The sequence below is a fragment of the Acanthisitta chloris genome, unplaced genomic scaffold (assembly GCF_000695815.1).
Source record: "Acanthisitta chloris isolate BGI_N310 unplaced genomic scaffold, ASM69581v1 scaffold26836, whole genome shotgun sequence".
NCBI lineage: Eukaryota > Metazoa > Chordata > Aves > Passeriformes > Acanthisittidae > Acanthisitta > Acanthisitta chloris.
In genome coordinates, this window is record NW_008679099.1 from 1 (window position 1) to 21,662 (window position 21,662).

The 21,662-nt window shown below is 37.4% G+C and overlaps 1 protein-coding gene across 1 annotated transcript; it reads right to left on the bottom strand.

The window, feature by feature from the left end:
* Nucleotides 1–937: 937 nt before the first annotated feature.
* Nucleotides 938–20,642, bottom strand: LOC103804563 (elongator complex protein 2-like; the record flags this gene model as incomplete). Its single annotated transcript, XM_009077177.1, has 10 exons — nucleotides 20,544–20,642; nucleotides 18,660–18,810; nucleotides 17,385–17,462; nucleotides 13,069–13,127; nucleotides 8,047–8,113; nucleotides 7,092–7,226; nucleotides 6,053–6,148; nucleotides 3,626–3,726; nucleotides 1,556–1,687; nucleotides 938–1,087 (listed from the first exon to the last, which is right to left on the bottom strand). Coding segments are annotated over exons 1-10 (1,068 nt in total), but the record flags the coding sequence as incomplete, so codon positions are not given.
* Between the last annotated feature and the right edge of the window lie 1,020 nt (nucleotides 20,643–21,662).

Consider the following 21,662-nt stretch of genomic DNA (forward strand, 5'->3'; position numbering starts at 1 on the left):
ACCACTAGTGACCGGCCACCAACTGGAGGTGGCACCACTCTCTGGGCCATCCAGCCAGTTCTTAACCCAGCAGAGAGTGTCCCTGTCCAAGCCATGGGCTGCAGCTTTTTCAGGAGTGTGCTATGGGAGATGGTGTCAAAGGCTTTGCTGAAGTCCAGGTAGACTATATCCACAGCCTTCCCCTCATCCACCAAGGTTGCACAGGGCTTTACACGTCTACAGCCAGTCTAGTTTCTGCCAGCTTCCTGAATGGAACGTTAGCACTGTTCTGCCAAAAAAATTTGTATTTGTAGAGGAAGAAAAAGAATGAGAAACAAGAAACAGGAGTTTTTGCATTATTTGACAGGGTTTCCTGCATCCCAGTGCAGGAGCAGTCAGCAAGCAGCTGTGTGGTCCTTAGTTGCTGACTGGGGTTAAACCATAACAGTATCAACTGCACTCATGTAGTTCATATAATCATTCCAGTAAAACAGAATCATAAACCAATTAGTGTAAAAAAAAACAGTGAGAACTTAGTTTAGATTAAGCTTGTGTAAAAAAACACAACCAAAGTTGAATTTCTCTATGAGTTTCTCTATTGGCAGTGCTTAGCCAATTGTTCAACAAGGGCAATAGATGGTTATTAGATTCAGCCATGTATTCCTACTTCTGAATTACTGCAGAGTCTGTTTTCTAAGACCCTGGGAGAACACTCACTGAAGGTAATATGGAGGTCAACTCAGGATTAAGCAACAGGCACATACTATGTGACTGAAAGAACTGACACTAATATTTTTGAAGTGGAAACAGCACATACTGAGCAACCAAACCAAGCAGTTTTGAACAGATGATTGCTTGGAAAAATTCAAGGTCTGAGTTATGTTCAAAGTTATTTGTTCCGAACTCAGGACAGAAAAGCCCTCTTACCCAAGCTCACGAAATCTTTGCAGATCATTACCTCTGTTGCTTCTTTTCTTTTCCATGGAGCAAAGAGTCTAGTAGTTTGATCAGAGCCAACACTGATGATAAATTCTCCTTCTGGATCCCACTTTACATCCTCAACACTGTTAAAATGTCCTGAAATCACAACTTCTGGAGTCCATTCTTTCTATTAAAAAAGGCATGCAAAGAAGGAAAGAGTTTTCATTTGACCAATTGCTGTATTCTAACCAAAAGTACTGACATACTTACTAAGAAAGCAAGAAAAAGACATTTGAAACAGCAATTAGAACTCAGAGTGGCTAAAGAGACACACATACTGATTTATTGCTCCAGCTAAGGAAACCTGTGTTATAGGTTCAGTTGTGAACAAAGCACAACCACAAAAGAGTTCAGTCTATTCCACCAACTTCATAATCCTCACATAAGAAACAGGTTTTAGTGCATGGGAGATTTCAACTCCCTAATGTGCAGGAGTGAGACTCCTACAGAGTATTATATTCAGAGAAGGACTATTTCAATCATAAATTTTAAATTGTACTGTTACACTTTTCTATTAATAACAGAAACTTACCTCAAGCGACATAAAAGCCCAAGTCTTTTAAGTAATACTACTAACAAAAAAAACCCAACATACCTTATTAACTGTAGCCTGTTTCCAAAGGTGTAGTGCCCCATGAAAAGCATGAGCAACGATCATTGAACCATCTGGACTAAACTGGCCGTCAAAAAATCCAAGGGTGTTGCCACCCACTTCACCTACCCGCACCTGCATTAATGATCAGAAGTGAAATATCCATGAAAACAGCCTTCCATTCATATAAAATCCATTCATATTTCATGAGATGAAAATTTACCTATAGACAAGAGTTCACATTACACACAAAAATACACTTAAAGAACATTTTAATTGTGAAGTTAAGCACTGCAATATCATGGGAATTAAAGTTGTGTGCCACTTTAATGAAGCCTCCCTTCAGAGATATTTCAGGATAGGATGCCCCGAGGAAAACAAAACACTGTATTAGATGAGATGAGAACCCAATTGTTCCATGTTTCAGTTCAGCCTGTTGGATGAAACAGTTCCTTGTCATCTGTTGCCTTGCACAAAATGGAAAAATGGCCCACAGAAACAATGGTTCCCAATTTTTCTTTTTCTCCTTAATTTCCAAGATTCTCTAACATATTTTCACTTCCCTGTTTCTCCATGAACCCCATCAATTTGAACCACATTCCTACTGTGGCATATTTTGGCATCTGTGTTGTTCTTCCCTTACAACTTTGCATGTATGTAGGCATGTATGCACACATGCATTATGGTTGCTCTAGTGCTCTTCCACTTTTTGAATTACATGAAAATATAACTTTGGTAATATTTTAAAGTTTTATTCAAGAGATGAGACCACAATTCCTTTCAAGCTTTCAATTCCCCCATTCTTATACAGTTGCTTAAAATCACAATGAAATGAACCGATACTTCATTTCAAATGGCACAGGACTAGTAGACCCATTTTATTAACATATTTTAAAAAAATACTACTTATATTGAAGTGACTTTGATATGCCATGGTAGAGGCAGAATTGTAGTCTCACCTCTGAGCAGGGGGATGAATTTGTGAAGACTTCCTGTTCATCATATCAAAATGACAGAGAGAAATTGGGGTGTTCCCCTTGTGCCCTTCCTCCCTTCAGGCTTCCAGCTCAGATTTCCCTCTCTTGATGTAAAACGGATTGTTGCAGTTTGCATGTCTGATCTGAACTGCAAAATGCATGTTTGTGGTCAAACCAATGCAAAGAGAATATAAAATGAAAAAATTAACTTGCAACAAGCTTTACTTCATAATGGATTTTTAGAAGCTTTACAATTAGGGACATCAAATGGCATCTCTGTTTGATCGGCCTATTATGAACTAATTTCTACTTCAAGTACAAAGGCACCAGAACTTTTCAATGGAATAGAGTCAAATTAAATACACTACTGTAATTCTCACTTTTTCACTCAAGAGAGGATTAGAACTGTCTTTATGACAGGAAAGATCATAAACAATAGCTGGCACAACCCAAGACAAACCATTGCAGCTCAACTACTGCAATCTGGAAACCCAGATCAACTGAAAACAAAGACATCAGTGTAAGGACTAGAGAAATCTGGTTGTACTACTTGTTTATTTATGATGATCCATATTAGAACAGTTTTCAAAATACTACAGTGATAGATGAGTATTCAGCTCTAATGGAAGAAAAACCTAATGACAACATCCATGAACAGGTTACTGTGAGAATAAAACCAAGTTTGTGAGTTGCGTGTCTGCTACTCTGCAGTAACTACTTGGGTTACATTCCCACCAGGATTAACTACAAATAGTTCAGGAGGGTTTCTTCCTCCTCTTCCAGGAATACACAGCATGTCCTACTGTGCAGCACCTGTCTTACTACACTGTGAATGACAGTTGAGCACAAACACCCCTTAGAAACTCCCCAATATAGTAATAAGAAAACAAATAAGCAATAAAAATCTGGTTGCATCACTTTTTTTAAAATATAGTTTAACTTGCAATACAGTATCAGAATGACTATTTTTGCAGGAAAACACTTTTGCCTTTCTCTGTCAGAATTTATTATAGAGTTTTTGTTTCCTACAATACACACATAATGCTGAAAACACAACTTGAATACAGTACATATTGCGAGAAAGTCGAACACTTGCCTGTTCTAGCCAAACTCCAGATTCTTTATCGGGTTCCCAGATGATCATAGTTTTGTCCATTGATGCAGATAATATCCTCATTGGCTGTTGCATGCTGCCATCTACAGCACAAGGAAAATGATTACCCTACAGCCTAGGAGAATACTCTCTAAAATAATTTGGTCATACTGAAATTCAAACACACTGAGAAAATTGTTCAGCATAAGGGACGTGCAATGCAGCACTGAACTGCCAGACTTAAAGGCTCTACATTCTTGCCAGGCATTCATTAGGAGGGATTGTATTTTCCAGCCATAATTGCCCAAAGAAAATGTAAAACATATACATGAGAACAACCATATTCCACTCTTCACTCACTCCAAACTGATATTGAATTAAACATAATTTGGAGGAAAAGATAGGGTTTCACAGAGAGAATGCACAGGAGATCTCAGTTCCATTCCTTAAGCAAGTTTTTACCAAGACATTTACAATTCAAAACAAGATAATATCTCAGTATTTACTGGGGTTTTTTTTCAAAATTGTTAGATTCACTACAGAGTTCAGTAGATTCTAACACCTTGTAATGCATATAGTAGTCAGGACAGATCCAAAAAATGCAGAGAAACACTCCAGAAAAATGCCAGTCAGAACAGGAAAGAGGGAACTGGCTCATCAACCAGTTGCAAAACCTGTAGAACCACTGAGGAACTTTCCTTGAGAAAAGATATCGGTGGGCATCTCGTGAAGAGATACCTTGTGTCAGCACCAGACCTTCCACCTTCTGCACTGAGAATGTCTCTCAGATCAGTCTGCCTCTACTGAAAATCTGTTTTGGGGAACCCAAGATTGGGCAGGCCACAGGACACAAGCAGCTGCATACATGCAGAAGCATGATGTAGGACACCTGGAAAACTTCATGGTCTAACAAGACATTTTTCAGACTGCAGTGCAAGACTGACAGGCCTACATTGTGCCCAAACCTTGCTTTAACAGGCAAAATCTTATACTGGTGTCTAATTAAAAAAAAAAAAAAAAAACAACAAAAAAACCAAACCAAAACAACACAATTTAACATTTTAACATTCTAATGGCATTCTGCTGTTCAAGTATTGCATATACGCTGTAAGGATGTCCTGGTATCACTGATGTCACCTGCATCAGTAACTCTGAAATACATCAGAAAAAAGGCACCTTTGCCAATACAAATACACAAGGGCATTCTGATTGTGCAAACATGCCAAATCAAGCATCTCCTTCCCTTTTACAGTAGGCATATAACAGCGAATCAGTACTGCAAACAAGGCTGCCAGAACTTCAGGATTTTCAAAAGCAAGATAAAGACTAGAGCAAATGCAAAATTAAATTTTAAATAACACTTTTTCAGTGAGAGTCTGTATTAATGCCTTTAAGCTACATGCTAGAGAAAACTGATACTCCAGGAATCCCATTATCTTAATGCACGGAAGACTGAAATTAATCTTCTGAACGTCGCTATTTGTTCCTTTCTACTCCAAGAAAGGAGGGCTCCTGAGGTAATGCATACCTTCTAAATACATGTATCAAGTTAAACTATTAGAGCCACTAATTCCCGCTGATTAATCAAATTAATTTGTATGCCATAAACAATAAATCAATTACAATAAAGTCATCACAGCTCAGTTATTTTATTTCACTCTTGTGCTGGTTTGGGCTGAAGTACAGTTAACTTTCTTCACAGTGGCTAGCATGGGGCTATGTTTAGGATTTGTGCAGAACACAGAGTTGCTAATGCAGAGATGTTTTTGTTACTGCTGAGCAGAGCTTACACAGAGTCAAGGCCTTTGCTGCTTTCCATACTGCCACGCTGGCAAGGAAGTTGGGGGGGCATGGGAGACTGGGAGGAGACACAGCTGGGACAGGTGACCCAAACTGACCAAAGGGATATTCCATACCACATGACACCATGCTCAGTATATAAGGTGGGAGGAAGAAGGAGGAAGGGAGGACATCTGGAGTGATGGCGTTTGTCTTCCCAAGAAACTGTTACGCGTGATGGGGCCCTGCTCTCCTGGAGATGGCTGAACATCTCCTGTCTGTGGGAAGCAGTGAATTAATTCCTTGTTTTGCTTTGCTTGTGTGTGTGTGGCTTTTGCTTTCTCTATTAAATTGTCTTTATCTGAACCCATGAGTTTTTCTAGCTTTTACCCTTCTGATTCTATCCCCCATCCTGTTAGTGGAGGAGTGTCTGAGTGTGATTCTTGGTTGCTAGCTGGGGTTAAACCACGACAACTCTTTAAAGAAAACACTAGTACAAGGCAACATCTGTTTACTAATAAACCATTATTTGCAGAATTTAAAGGTTTTCACAGTCTACAGAGACAAGTGAACATGCAAACACAATACAAAGTTACTGTCCTCTGTGTACACAACACTAACAAAGCTGCTAAGTGTTTGATGTTTTTTTACCTTTGGAAATGGAAGGTTGCCAGTGAACTGCATACACCCAGTTTTCATGACCAGCCAACACCGACTCCAGAGTAACTGCGTATGATGTATCAGTATCTACCACAAATCAAAGAGAAGTACATTTCTTTCTAAAAGCCAAGACCATATCACTGCTGATATTTCAGTTAAAATAAGCAACTACTTTCAACATCAACCAAGTATCTCAATAGCTTATTGACACTGAACAGCTCCTTGAAAACCTACTTTGCCACAAGCCCTGAGCACCAGACTGATGCCAAGAGGTCAGTTTATAGCCTTAGAGTGGTATCACAGAATTCCTGGAGAACTCTCCAGCAATTTTCAAACAAATGCTCTGACACTGGCCCTACCCATAATCTTAAGCATATTTACATCTCCAAATGACTGTAAATACAAGCATTAAGATACTTCAAATAATGAATCAGGATTTGCAGCAAGCAGCATGAACACTTTTTACACAAACCATCATACAGACCTCATTATATTACCGAGGTTGCCTAACAATTTACCCCCCCAATGTCAGCAATGTGAGCCTCTGCTGTTACAGTGCTCAAACAGTATGTTAAATGATTCTAAAGTAAGCCTACACACACTTTTCTGTTCTCTCCAGTATATTTCTAAGGTTTAAGTAATAGTAGCACCTCTTAATTCATTGAATTCCAAAGAAAATTAAAGGTATACTATCAAAGTGGAGGAGAACTGCATAACAGCTTACCTCCCACAGACTAATGTATGTGCTACATATTGCATTTGGAATACACATAACTATGCCTGTTGATATTAAGCTCTTTCACTACTTTACCATCTTTTCTAACACATCATTACCTTAACATAGTCATGGCTTTGAAACAGTAACTCCACTTTTTCTATCTGCTAAAAATAATGCAGTCAAATTCATCTCAGTCTTTCTATACAAGAAACAAACCAAATTAGATGATAAACATTTTGTTATCTCCCCTGAAACCATGAAGAGATATACAAGTGAGAAGTTGTGCAAGAGAATTTTAGAGCTGTTACCTACCTTTGACAGTAAAAATATTCTCTTTCAGTCTTAAGGAATTATCTTCAGTTTCTGGAAGTTGCTTTGATTTTGTACACACTTTCCAAATTCTTATCAAACAATCCTGAGCACAGCTTGCTAAGAAAAGGTCTTCACCTATTTGGTTTAAAAAAAGAAAAAATTAGAACCATTTTTTCATTGCTTTTTCATTGCAACCACTGCCATGACTAACCTACCATCTTTCCAAACACACGCTACAGCATTATCCTAATTTTTCTTATTGTACACAGTATCATGTACTGCTGTTTTATTTCAACATCAACTCTCTTTCCCATTCCCAGCTTGCTACTAGTTTATAACATAACTGACTATGGACTTCTAAGACATGGAAGACATGGTAAATACTGTACATGTTGTACCTATACTTCCCTACTACCTACGGCCTTTGCTCCTGAAATTGTCAGCATCAATACTCATGAAGAACTCCTTTCCTTTCTTCAGGGTTGTACCATCCTCTAATTCCATCTATTTTATTTATGCCATTGCAAAACTATTTGATTAGTTAACGTCTCAATAGGTTCTCCTCTTAACTTCCTATTCTTAAGAAGAAAAATGCAGGGGTGGAAGCAGGAGAAGAAAAGAGACATCTACTATTCCCTCCTACTCTCTCCACTTTGAAAAAGTAGCCAAATACAGACATTTCTATGTTGAAAAGGACAAGTTGCTGAAACTCCAATTTGTTTGCATTTAGTTACTACTCAGGTAAACATACTTGAAGCAAGGAAAAAAATATCTTTGTGCTTTAACAAGACACAAAGTCACATCTTGATTTTTAATTTTAGTACCACCACCTCAGTAAAACAAACATCCCAATTACAACAGCTTAGGTGCTACAGCACATCAGTTATGTGTTGGAGGGGTAAAACAGTAGTACTGTCATTAAACCAGCATTCCATTACTCATCTATCATACTGACCACAGACTGCCCACTCAACGCCTCTGATCCAATCTTCATGGCCAGAGAGTATCAATGCTTTCTGAAACTGAATAAAGATTCCTGTTACATCCCAGAAATGCACTTGATTACCATGCACATATCAGCAATGAGCTTTGGTTTTTCAAGTCTTTCATATTTACAGCTTCTATTATTTGAAACTGGAAAAAAAATCAGCTGCTACTAAGGACAGTAATTTATGGATAAATACTAGATAAGCATTTTTGGTGTTGCCACCATTGAGCAAACACATCACATTGTGGCATTTCACATATATGAGCAGGAAAGAATGTGAATTTACGGTGTACACCTTCAAGAGGCTGCAGTCTCTCTATGGAGAGATGGAAATTTTTAAAGTTTTATCAGGCTTCTTGTGGCACACAAAGAATAGCATAGTGCAGGTCTGATGTGGCAAATAATTTCTATTATTTGTGTGAAGTGGAGACAACTGCAGATGATAAGGAAAATGAATACATCGACTATAAAAAGAAGAGTAAATACTTTGAAACTATTTCAAGAATAAATTTTTAATCATTTACAGGGACAGAAATCTTCCCTATGCTACTTAAGTTTATTGACTAATTTTCTAAGGAAGTTATAAATCAAGAACTGTATCTGCTGATGGGTAACTGCATGAACACAGGCTCAGGAACACAGGAATGCAAACACAGTGTGGATTCCCTTTTAAGAAGTTTCATTAGTAGTATATTTTCATACATAACATATATAATATTACCATTTTATTTTGATTCAATTAAGGTACAAGTGTTTACTGCTTACTTAGGATTGAAACCAATTCTATTTTTCTTTGCCCAGAAACAGCCCTACTTCCATCACATATTTTTAGCCCAAGTTGACTTAAAATATCTGCAATAGTCATTACAGTTAAAATGTAGTATAGTTTAGCATGAATAACTATCACATTATTTTTGGCATTATATTCTGCTAAATGCCTTGCCTAGCCCTACTAAGAGATAAGATTAAGTGACAGTCTCTGCTATCAGCATGAGTTTGCAACTGAGGTCTCTCTTCCTATCTGGGAAGAAAAAAAAAAGAAAAAAAAGAAAAAAGCCTTTCACATTGTGTTGCTGCTCTTTCTCTAAATCTGTCTTCAGTTTCAGAAAAGATGGCGAGTCACAGTAACTCAACCAAAGGAAAAATCTGTGTGTATGGAAAAAAACCTATACTCACAAATAGGTGTCTCTCTCTTTGGTCAGTATTTCTGATATTCTCCAAAAATCACCTTCCCGTCAAACAGTGTACTCCATTTCTCCTTGTTACATATTAGAAGTCACAGAATCATAGAACCATTTAGAATGGAGAGGATATTAAAGACCATCTAGTTCCAACCCCTCTGCAATGGGCAGAGACACTTTCCCACCAGACCAGGTTGCTCAGAGCCCCATCCAACCTGGCCTTGAACACTTCCACAGATGGGGCATCCCCTGCTTCGCTGAGCAACTTGTTCCAGTGCCTGACCACCCTCATCGTAATTTCTTCCTCATATCTACTCTAAACCTACCCTCTTTTAGTTTAAAGCCATTGCCCCTTGTCCTATCACTACATGCCCTTGTAAAAGGTCCCTAAAATTAAAGAACACTCTATATATGAGATACATGACCACTACAGTTGATCAGAAACTTCCAAATCACAAAGTTTTGGTCTTTAGAATGTGTTCTCACAACCATCTAAGCCTCATCTGGCTAGTCACTTCTACTCTCACTGGCACTTGTGGATGTGGCATTCCAGACAGATGTTTATGTTAAACACCCAACAGGTTATGTGTAAATAAAGGCAGGAACAGCCCAGGGAGCAAGATCAAACAACAACCTAAAGATTTTTCTAAAGACTACATGTTTCCGGCCATACATTTAAAAAAATTTAGCAATTCCTATTTCAGATAACACACATATGTATTTATTAATTGATATGATCTTTGACATAACACTCTGTATTTTCTATTCACCAAGGTTAGTTAGTAAGTTTATTTCCAACCAAAAGACTGTTTCAGACTGAACTGTTGCTAACACTCTTCTCTTTTATGGTTCCTTTTATGTTAAACAGTGTGCATATCTCCTGAAATTTGACTTTAATATTCATCTAAACACACATCTAATCAATTTCCTTTTTTAAAATTTCAAGGTGTTGTAGTGTGGAGTTTTTTTTAATTACCCTCATCATCTCACATCAAAGAGAACCATTAAGAGAAGCAGCCATTTGTTTTCTCTTTAAAGAGTATACCTAATTACTTTGAGATTATTAATACTACCCCAGCTTTCTAAGTCATTTCCCAAATAGGCTTTTAGGCACTACTTAGCTTTAAGTCGAGCATGCAGTTCTTTTGTGCATTCTTAACCAGTAGCTCAAAGTCTATTAATTTTTATAGGCTTCCATTGAATAGTCCCATTGAACTTGGTGGCAGTTCACATGATACAAGGTAGAGGTGTCTGAATTTAATTACCTCATATTCACTCCTCAGCAGTAATACTAGCACCAGGTGGTGTATGGGGCCTCATTGCTGAGGGATGTCCCCAAACCTCTGTAAATATGTTCATTCCCTTAAATGAGAAACTCATGCTGCTGTCTTTCCCATACCTATCCAATCATCCTCAACTCTGCACCTATCTGAACAGTGTCAGTACAGTGGCTTGAAAATAGAGGGTGAACACAAGGTCTATTACCATGTACAGATGGAAGATGTCTTGAAGCATGATGAACATGACACTCTTACTCATACGACTTAGTTTTAGGAAGTCCTGTGAGGAGCATAGAGTTCGACTCTATCCTTATGGGTCCCTTCCCACTTGAAATATACTATAATTCACTCAAAGTTTTCAAGATATTGCTCCCCATAAAAGTAAAAACTGAGCAAGCAGTGTTGCTGTTATGCCTTCTGCTTGAGTTTTTGGTATTGGTTTTGCCCTTTTAAGTCTATGTCTGTTGGTATCACATATGCAGTTTGTTCAGATGCATTCTGTTCTAAACTTGAATCAATATGAAGCTTCTTGCAGACACACATGGTCATTATTTTTAAGTAATTCAAAGTTTATATTATTTTTTAGGTTACATTTACCAGTATTTTGAACTGTCATTCTTCTCTTTTTTACATATTTTATTTCTATAGTCTAATATTTCTCCTCCTCCATTTCAGTTTTCCACTTGGCCATCACCAGATACATAAGTTACAGCACCAACAGTTAAATCTAACAAAACATCATGATCTGACTTGCCTATTTCACAGGCTTTCCCATGCCTCTTAACTAATCTCTGAACATTGTTGCTTAGCAGCAATCTGGTGTCCTTTCTTTTAGCCAAAGAATAAAGCTGTTCTGTAGGCAGCAAAACTAATAAAGCCAGGTTGGCTGTGGACATGCTCAGCACACTCTGCACAACTAATTTTGCCCACAATTTGGGTATATCTCCTTCAGGACCAGGCCACTAGGTATTGTTGGCAAATTTGGTTACAGAGGTATAAGTCTTCTCAGTTTTACTCCAGCAAATGCTAGATGTGATAACCCTCCTCTGTGTAGCTGTTAATCTCATCACATCAGAAAGAGTCTAAGTTATCTTTGAGTCTCCTATTCCACTTTTCAATTAGGTCAAATTATTTGGGTGAAACCTAGTCAAAACATGCATTGCACCACCTTCTCAGAGAAACCAAGCTCCACATAGAAATGTTTTGGTTTAGAGCTCTGTTTTGAACCTCTGGTTTACTTATTTCTCCTCCATGGGCCATATCCATAGATGTTATACCTCAAGCAACAAGACATATAATGGTTTCTGAAAGATTTTTCCCTGGTTACTTTTATAAATCAATACCCTCTTCCAACAAATCAGAAGTTTATTTTCTCTCTACTGCTTAACACAGGAAGGGATCTATGTGTAGGGAGTCTTAAAAGATTTGAAGCCTGCCCACTCAATTCCAAAAATCAAGCAGTTTTTAAGGAATAAATATATTTCAACTGTAATATTAATGTGTTTACCAAAAGGTAGCCTGAATTAGCTAACTGAAGATGCCTCATCCTCTCTCAGAGTATAACAATGACCTTTGCGTTTCATTAGAATGAAATACTCGTTTTATTGACAGCAGCCACAAAAAATCTTATTGCTGTATATGGCAGCACAAAGTGGCAAAATTATCTATATAGTAGCTTTCATCTCTCAAAAAAAAATAATATTATCTATTCTTCAATCTCTAAAGGGACCGTGTTTGAACAAATCCAGAAGACTAAGTGGTTCCTACATATGCCAGTTTGAATAGGAGTTCCTAAATGGTAGCTTCAGTGGTGCATTGGGGGCAGTGTTTGAGAGTTTTTTTAAAAGGAGAGAGAGAGAGAGAGAGAGAAAATAACATTGACTTCTGTTTTGGCAAACAGTCATTCAACACATACTTTAGAATCTAACAAAACCTCTGAACAGATGCAAGAGAGGACATAATGTCTTTCTAGTGCTCCAAATGAACAACTGTCCGTATGAAAAACTAAAGATTGCCAGCTTCCAAACAAAACATGAGAAATGTGCATGGTTTTGGGTTAGATACTCCTAAACAGACTACTTTTGACATCCAAAAGCATTCAAGCATAAAGGGCATGCTTAGCAATAAACATAAAATTCCTGAGATGTATATCTTAACAGTATTATTGTAAGAATTCATAGACTGAAAGTAACATCATTTCCATATGAAGCACTCAGTGCATGGATACTCAATAAAGAAGGACAGTCACAGCTATTTTGTATCAGTGGGAATAAAAACATAGGCTATCTTCACACAGGGGAAAATAACCCTAACACTTTCATACACTGAATTCAACTTCAATATTCTACACATGCATTTCATCTTTACCTAGAAAAATGGATGAACTACTTGAAAAGAGGTGGTTGTATGTGATAACTATCTAGGGCCATATAGTACCTACTGAACAACTTAAAAATCAGCAGCAAATATGAAAAAAAGCAGAAAAAAAATCAGTAATGTTCCGAACAAGAGACAAAAACTGTAATTACCTGATCATTCTGCTGTATAAACAAACTTATTTTGCAGTCATCACCACCCAGTACTGGTACTGGAAAGAAAAGGAGTCTTCATTACTCAAGCTACAAAGTTTAACATTCTAGGATATGAAACATATCTATATATATAATATAAAAAATAAAATAGTATTAGGAAATATATTAATACTAACAACCAAGCAAGTGTGATACCACTTCTTTGTATTTTCTATATTAGATGCCTAATACAATTTGAAATAAAGTAGTGTCTCAAGAACACAAAACCTCAGAAATTATTCTGGTGTGTAAACAATATCTACAAATATTTAAGATGCTAAAAAGAGGAGTTTCCCACAAGCTCACATATCTGTAGAAAGTTCAAGTATCAAGAGTTTTTCACTTCATTATATTTTATTGATAATAACAGGCATTTGCTCTAATCACAGAAGAAAGCAGCAAAATCAAAATTAGAATCTAGAATTTTAGCAGTTGGAATGAACCTTACACATCATCTAGTCCCAACTCCCTGCCATGGGCAGGGACACCTCCCCACTAGGCTAGGTTGCTCAAGGCCTCATCCAACCTGGCTTTGATTACTCAGAACTAATGCAGTTCAAGTTCCTAAATCAACTGAGGTAAGATGCAGTGAGCAGAACTATTACTCAGCAAATAAAAAGACAGACCAAAAAAATGAAGACAGATCACCAAAGATATGAAAGCAATGAACACTATTATACACCTACTCAAGTCTTGAGTAGTAGCTGACTTCCACCAGCTGTCCTAAAAAGTGATCAAAACCCATGTCAATTGAATTAAACCAGACAAAGTTAAGTCTAAGGGTAAAACAAGGGAAGTTAAGCTGTGTATTAATTAATCTCTCCCACAGAAGATGATAGGGAAAAAATAGTTAACCCTTACTCTACTCTTTATGGATCATAAGGATGAAGTAGGACTGCTATGGACTAAAACAGCAAATTGACTCATTATAAAATTATGAAGAAATAAGTTATCAGGGCCAGACATTTGCATTTCTTACGTCTGGGTAGAAAACAAGATACTGAATTTCACTAAAATCAACTACTTCCTTTACAAAAAAAACCCACAACACCAAATGCCATTCCTAATTTTATCTTTACTATGCATAGACCAGAAATCAACTTGAATATTCATAATATGTTTGTGTTCTACGCTAATTTCATCTTTCTGCTTGTCCCAAATCTGTGCCTGGTTATCTGCTGTTCTCTCACACTTCTAAGGCACATTCCACATTCTTGTACCTCCATCACTTGCTGCTTCTCTCCAGCCTCTGAGTCACCTCCATCTCCTCCTTGGCTTTACACAGGGCTAAAAAGACTTGCTTTGGACTGGAGGTGATGAGCCCTTTTGAAAGAAGACCTGGTCTTTAGGTCCACAGAAATGGGGCAAGAGTGAGGTTTTCTTCCACAAAATACAATACAATACACATTCTTGGAGACATATCACCCTTTCCTGAGAAATATATTTTATGGAACGTTACTGCAATTCCATATTTACTCAATGGAATGACAATTATCATCCAGTTGCTGTAGCAGATAAATGCAAACTGTTTCACTCAAAAAGTTCTATCAACATATAACTGGCAAAAAGAGACTAGTATACAGTTTTTCCCAAAAATGTTCAAGACTATTAGAACTTGGATCTGATAAAGTCCTGCAAAGGGAATAGAAAGAAAAATTTGGAACAGTAAAGCTTTTTCAAGTTCACTCTTTTTTTATTTGTTGCAATTCAGTTCTGAGGAGACAATTCTTTACTGTCAGAGGCCAAGATATGTCATGAGTATTATCAAGGTGGTGGGAAGAATCACAGTATATGATAAAAGAGCCGATCAAGATTTGTAAAATAGCAAATCCTATTCCCAGGACTTTAGAAATGGAGTTTCTGCAGACACTGCAAGGCAAAAAAGCAACCAACCAAAACAGCACAAAGCTTTTCTTCAAGACTCAGAAACAAACGTCCAGAAACTTCTTCACTAAGAGGCTGCTAGTAAAGTGCTTAAGCTACATTCCAGCAGCAAATAACTGGTCAGGTTTTTATGAGCAGTCTGTCAGTTTTCCCCATTTGACTTCTTGACAAAAATGGCTCAGATTTATCTGTTTTTAATAATTTATTTTCAAGGACAATCAGTTAAAATACTAGGCGTCATGAACCTGAACATCTTTTGAAAGTTAAAGCATCCACTGAGCATGAATCAATTTTCTACGCAAGCTTTAAATTTCTTTTCTTGGTGAAATTAGTGGTTACTGTAAATGCTTCTAGTTCAGAACAGTTCACAATTTTCAGAAAAGCAATTCCCTATTTAATTCCTGACTTAAGAAATGCAGATTGTCCTCAAGAGAAAAGCTTCTTTAAATCTTATTACAGCTGACAACGAGGAGTTTGTAAAGATTTCAAAGCAACTCCTAAAGTTTTCATAGATTGTATTTCCCTGAGGCTCATTAAAATTCCAAATTGCCATCACAGATTAATGTTTCTGACAAAATGATCAGCAGTGATATTTTTAATAATGTATTTTAAGCTACTTTATTTAGATTTCAGAATTAACATACTGCTCAGTTATAGGGACTCCTAAGTTAGGTTTAGGGAGAAAACACTGAACATGGTTTGGCTACATTAAAAGCCCATTTAGAAATATTTCTGGTGGAAATCTGTAATGATACATTTATGGCTCAAAATCTAAACTGTTTCTTGACAATTCTAGCAGCACAGATCATTCATATTGGAACTCACTAAAAGAAAAACACATCTAGGAATTATATTTTTAATTCCATACAAAACCTATGCAAATAATTACTCATTTGAAAATAATTTCAGGTTTTCAGAAAAGCGAAGTACTCTTTTTCAGGTTATGAGCACTGTGCTGCTTTGGATAATAATTTGAACTGGGATGAGAAGGGGCCATAAAGGACTGTCCTGCTCTCAACATAACTTTAGGCTTAATCACTGGGTCTTAGGGACACTGGGAACTTTTCCTAACAAAACCAAATGCTTGTTATTCCACCATTTAAAGAAGCTCCAAGCACTGCATGCAATTTTGGTTTCAGAAGAATTTAGTTTTAAGAATTAATATCATAAACTTAATTTAATCATTTCCAAAATGAATGGTAACTTCTCCTATCTACAACATGATTTCAACATTATACAGATGCAATACTCGAGTGTTACAGTGATAATTTCTTACATGCACAGTATCATAAATGAAGAAATAATCTATTGCTTTGCAATATGAATGTTATACTCATTAAACTGGCACCACAAACACTTCACTTCTAACGAAATTTCACACTGAAGGTGTGTCTTTTAAATTCATACCAACAAGCATCTGCTAGTATGTTTACAGGAAAAATAGAGGCTTAAAAGCTCTAGCAGTGCAGACACTGCTTTTGGAAGCAGACACATTCTGAAAACAGACACTGACATTCTCAAATGGGACAACACAGCTTGATGGAGCTTTCCTATCTCCCACAATTATCACAAGTCAAAGAATAAAATAAGCTCGTGAATAACTGCTCTTGGGGGCATATAATCAGAACAGCTTATCAACGTGGAACATATGCAGCAAAAAGTGGAAAATTCTAGACACAGTAAGAAAATTTAGTACTTTCTCTCTTGGGAGCCTGACATGCCTCAATCCAGGTAAAAGACTCTAATGATACTTAAACACAAACTTAATTCAACACATGTATTTGGCTTGAGGATACATTCAGTAAAAAAACCCTCAAACTTCTACATACTTGCAACAAAACAATGTGTCTGTGAGAGTCTACAAACTGAGCATTTATGTTAATAGAAAGTCATGCAAACCATATTGAGCAGTCAGGTTAAACTGTTCAACATCTCACTTTTTCACATTTAAAGACTGAACAGGTGATAAACACTGCTCATTCATCTGCAATTTTTGATGCAGGCCTGCAGATTCTTTTTCTGGATCTTGCCCTTCAATTCAAACAACTAGAACAAACGTATGCAGCAGCACCACAAGGAGGAGGTGAAGCTAACACCACCATCCTAACCCATTCACTTACAGCACTGTTAGCTCTTTTTTAGCTCCCTGTCTCAAGAGTTCAACTGAACAACTCCATCATTCTGAAGACCTTGTAATCAGAGAGTGTTTTTCTAATTAGTAAGAAGTGTTCAGTGAAAATTTTGGATACAAACATGGGCTTAGGCTGAGTCCACAGAAAACAAAAACTGTGGCACAAGGGTCTGGAGTCACTCAAATGAAAATCTGTTCGGGGGATTTCTTAGATTTTATGTTTCCTGCATTGATATTCAAGATGTGCAGCTGTACTTACCATTGCTGCCAGGCAAGAAGGATAAGCAGACATCCATAACAAATCCATTTCCAAACTGCAGAATTTCAATGCATTTAGCTGGAAAACAGGAACAGACAGTGTTGATCTCACTCACTCTAAGTATTACAGTTACACTGTCATTTCCTACTACATTTTATAGTTAAAATTTCCCATTCATTTTTATTTTAAGGAGCTCAAAAATTTCTGCATTTTTTCAGAAACCTAAATAATAACATTATCTTCTGTGGGACCAGAGAAATTCATGCAGAGCTAGTTGAATTAGAAGATAAGTCACTATTCTCCACTGAGTATTAGATCTGCACAGCTTCACTGTGGTAGCACATCAGAAGTGATAAATATTGCAAAATATATCCTGTGGCAACAGCATTCACTACACAGGAAGCAAAAATTGAATGTATTTGCTACAAGAGCAGCTAGAGTGATGAACAAAAACCTACAAACTCCACTGAGTTACTAGAAATGGTTAAACTGGTAAACAATCACGATCAAAATAAACAATGGGATAGCAGAAAAACCTCTCTACAGCAGAAGAATTGGCCCCTCCATCACTGAAGCCCAGGACAGCATGACAAAATGAAAACAACAGGATTTCATGGGCTTCTTTGGGAGCATGAGAAATGCCTTCCAGCACACAGGACAGAAGACTGGCAACTCCCACCTCCCTCTCTCATATAGGCAAGGCAATGTGAAATCCTCAAATGCACCAGATAAAGAAGAAAGAGATGCAGTCACTACAACTCAACTAGCAAATGATATTTTAAATATAGATCATCTACCCTAATTACTTCTTAATTATTTCAAAAAGCTGATTTTTCCTCCATGTGTCCATGCAAGGACCTAGTTCACCAGAAGGTCAAGATCCTGTTATCCCAAACTTGACTGAACTCCAGTCAATAGTAACAAACAAGCGACTAGCTAAACCTCACCTTTCTAATGTCAGCATTAATCATTTTATTAAGTCATTTTAGTTCACACACACAGCTATAGTCTGCTACCACATTACTGGGCAAAATTATGGTCCAGGTTATCAGATTCTGAATACATATTAAAAAAAAAAAGTACCAAAGTAAATTCAGCCAACACATCTGACCCAAGGCTTTCAAAAAGCAATAGTGTTGTAATGTACCAAAGTTTGAAAAGAAATCAATGTAGCTGTATTTAAAGATGTTAGTATTTAGTCAACCAGTTCAGTGGGTAAGCATTCATAATTTTTATTTAGCCAGAATGTTTCCCCCAGTGTTAAAACAATGTTACCTTCTGGACCACACCGAGACCAGACTCTCACAGTAGAGTCAGAAGCTGCAGAAGCTATTAGCAGGTTTAAACCAGGTTCATCTGACTGGTAGACAGCATCCACAGCACAAACAGCTTCCGTGTGGCCTTTGAGAGGAATGCTTTTCACAGCCTGAACACAGGAAAAAAATTCACAAAGTTTTAAATTCCAGTAAAATAATTTAATACTGAAAATGAGTTGCACACCTGCAACAGCAAAGCATCTGCCAAGCTATGCTTAAGCTATAGCATTCCAGGAAACCCAGAGAAGGGATACAGCAGTAATGAATAATAACTTGATAAGATTTTGCTCAAAGCTGAACAGAATTAAATGTTCTTGTGTACACTATACAAACCTCACCATTCCTTGAGAAAAGTTGGAAACAGTATAGAAGTTAGGAAGAGCAGTTTTCCTTCCTTTCTCTCCTTCTCTTGTCCCTCAGACCAAGGAGCAACTCATCGAACTTTAGAGAACCTTAGTGGAGGAGACAGTAGAGCACACAGCGGAATAAAGCTACAGCAGCTCTAGCAGCAGTGTTGAGTGTGTTCTCACAAATCAAAACAGTTTTTTGCTCTTTTGAAACATTGACATGAAAAACAAAACCTTCACATTTAGATGTAAGAATCTACTTTCTTCACCAAAGACTACAGGTGATTCAATTTGCAATCTGTTCCTCACAAACACAACAAGCAAAACGAGATTTTAATTCTGCAACATGAAGTCACACAGCATTTATACAGATTTTATCATAAACACACTTGACATCTCTTTCCAAAATATAGCCTGGTAGGCTTCAAGAATTTTTGATTGGTCCAACATAGAACTTTGTCTGTTTTTAAGAATTTACACTAGTCTAGAATTGTCATTAAAATAGGTGCATTCAGCCACATCCTTTTCCAAATATTGTCATAATGCTCTGCACCACATGAGCAGAAAAAAAGTAATAAAGCCTGCAAGTTATCTTAAATAGATGTTTACAACTGATGGTTACAAATGGTTACAACTGATCAGGACCAGAAATAACTTATTTCTGAGAACATTCCCCCATAGAACCAGTTGCATTTCCCCCTACTATGCATTCTTGTGCATTTTGAAATGCCAAGTCTAATCTAGCTTGAGACAGCTGATGAAATGGGTGACTTTACACAGCCATTCACAAACCAGTATCTAATAAGGAAAATTTTAAAAATTAGGTAGAGGGTTTTTTCCATCTAAAATTCAGCTTATTCTGAAGGCTCTTTTACACAATACTCCATCTTTTGCCTCATATTTTACAGTATGAATAATAAATTCCTACTGCATTCAAGTATGTCTCCTTACTTTCCTCAGTTTCTCTGACAAAACTCAATTGTTGCACAGATTTTTTTATTTTTGTTTTGTTAAACACCTACCCCAACTTGCATATCATCCTGGTAAGATCACCTATACACAAACACTACACTGTTACACAGACTGACTGGAAATCACTAGAAATGGGTATAGTGACATGAGGAAGAAGGGTACAGGAAAAGTCAGCTCAGAGTGGATCTCACAGTTTGTAGAGTCTAAGGTGGTTTAAAGAAAAGTGCTACGTGAGATCAGAAAGCTGAGGAGTCAAGAACAAATAGGATACACAAATCCACCTGATGACTGGTTAGTTAATTCCTTTACAAATGCTGATTTGAAAAAGATGAACCACAGAAAAGAGGAGACGTTTATAGCAAAACACAGCATGACAGAACACCAACAATTCCAAGGAGACACACATGAGGTTCAATAGTCAAAGTAAAATGAAGAGGTATGAATCAGAAAAACAGACAAAACAGATGGTGATATGTGAGACACTAGTGCAGAGGAAGCTTTGAAAAGAGCTTATTCCTGCTTACCTGACTAGTCCATGCTCCTGTACCATTGCATTCCCAAAGAATAAGTTGTTTATCAGATCCACCAGAAATGAGCTCTGTTTCAGGAGCTAAAAAATACATTTTCGTAAGTTTTGCGAACACTTAACTTTGTAACAGCAAACATTAGCAGTTACATTGGATGCTACTCAAAAAATACCAATGGTAACCAAAGTTTCCAACAAAATAAAGTAAGGCTAATAGGAGTTGCACTGTGTGGAACAGTTTAAGAGCAAAGGAAGGAGAAAAGTCACATGAACATTTCAAGTTCTGCATTAATGTGATAAAAGCACTTTTCCAAAAGACTCTCAAATCCAACAGTGTGAATTAATCTTTTCTTTTTCTGTTTAGTCTTTTTGGAGGGTGGAGAAACAAAGCAAAAAAATCTAACCAAACAGAATTCAAAGCTCCACATGAACACAATTTCTTTTGACCAGTTTTAAGAACATGTTTTAGTGCAGCCAGGTCAAAGGATGGCAGTTTACATACCTACTGAAAAATAACATTTTCACCTCAGCACTTCTCTGTGAAAGCAACTGGGACATTACATTAACAATCTAATCTAGTCGAATCCCATTTCTCCTTGTCAGTGAGTTTTCATATACACCTATGGGCAAGAACATGTGCCTTTGAAAAGTCTGCTCTGAGCAATGTTAGATCGTGGAACTACTATCAAGCAAAAGCTTCCCGAGTATCTCAAACATTTCTATCTATCTGAAGAACGTATTTTCTCGTGGATATGACCTCTATGCAACTTAGAGCTTTACAACCAGATTGCTTAAAACTCATGGCGAACCAGTGACAGAATCGAAACACGCAAACCCCAAACCTTGCTAAAGATGCCAGTGGCCGCAGCCAAGCCGCGGCGAGCCACAGGCAAACACCCTCCCGGAGTGCTCTTAACTGCAGGGTCCGACCGCGTCTCCCCGCTCACCTCGGTCCGGCAGGCCACGTTCCTGCGGAGTCACCTGTCAAAATCCCTACGGGGAAGCTTTAAGGCGAAAGGATGCGTTGCGAGCGCTGCAGCTCTTTATTTCCTTCTGATTAGAGCAGAGCCCCTTGCTGCCCACCCTCCCGCGCCCCCAGCCCCGGCAAGGGCAGCAG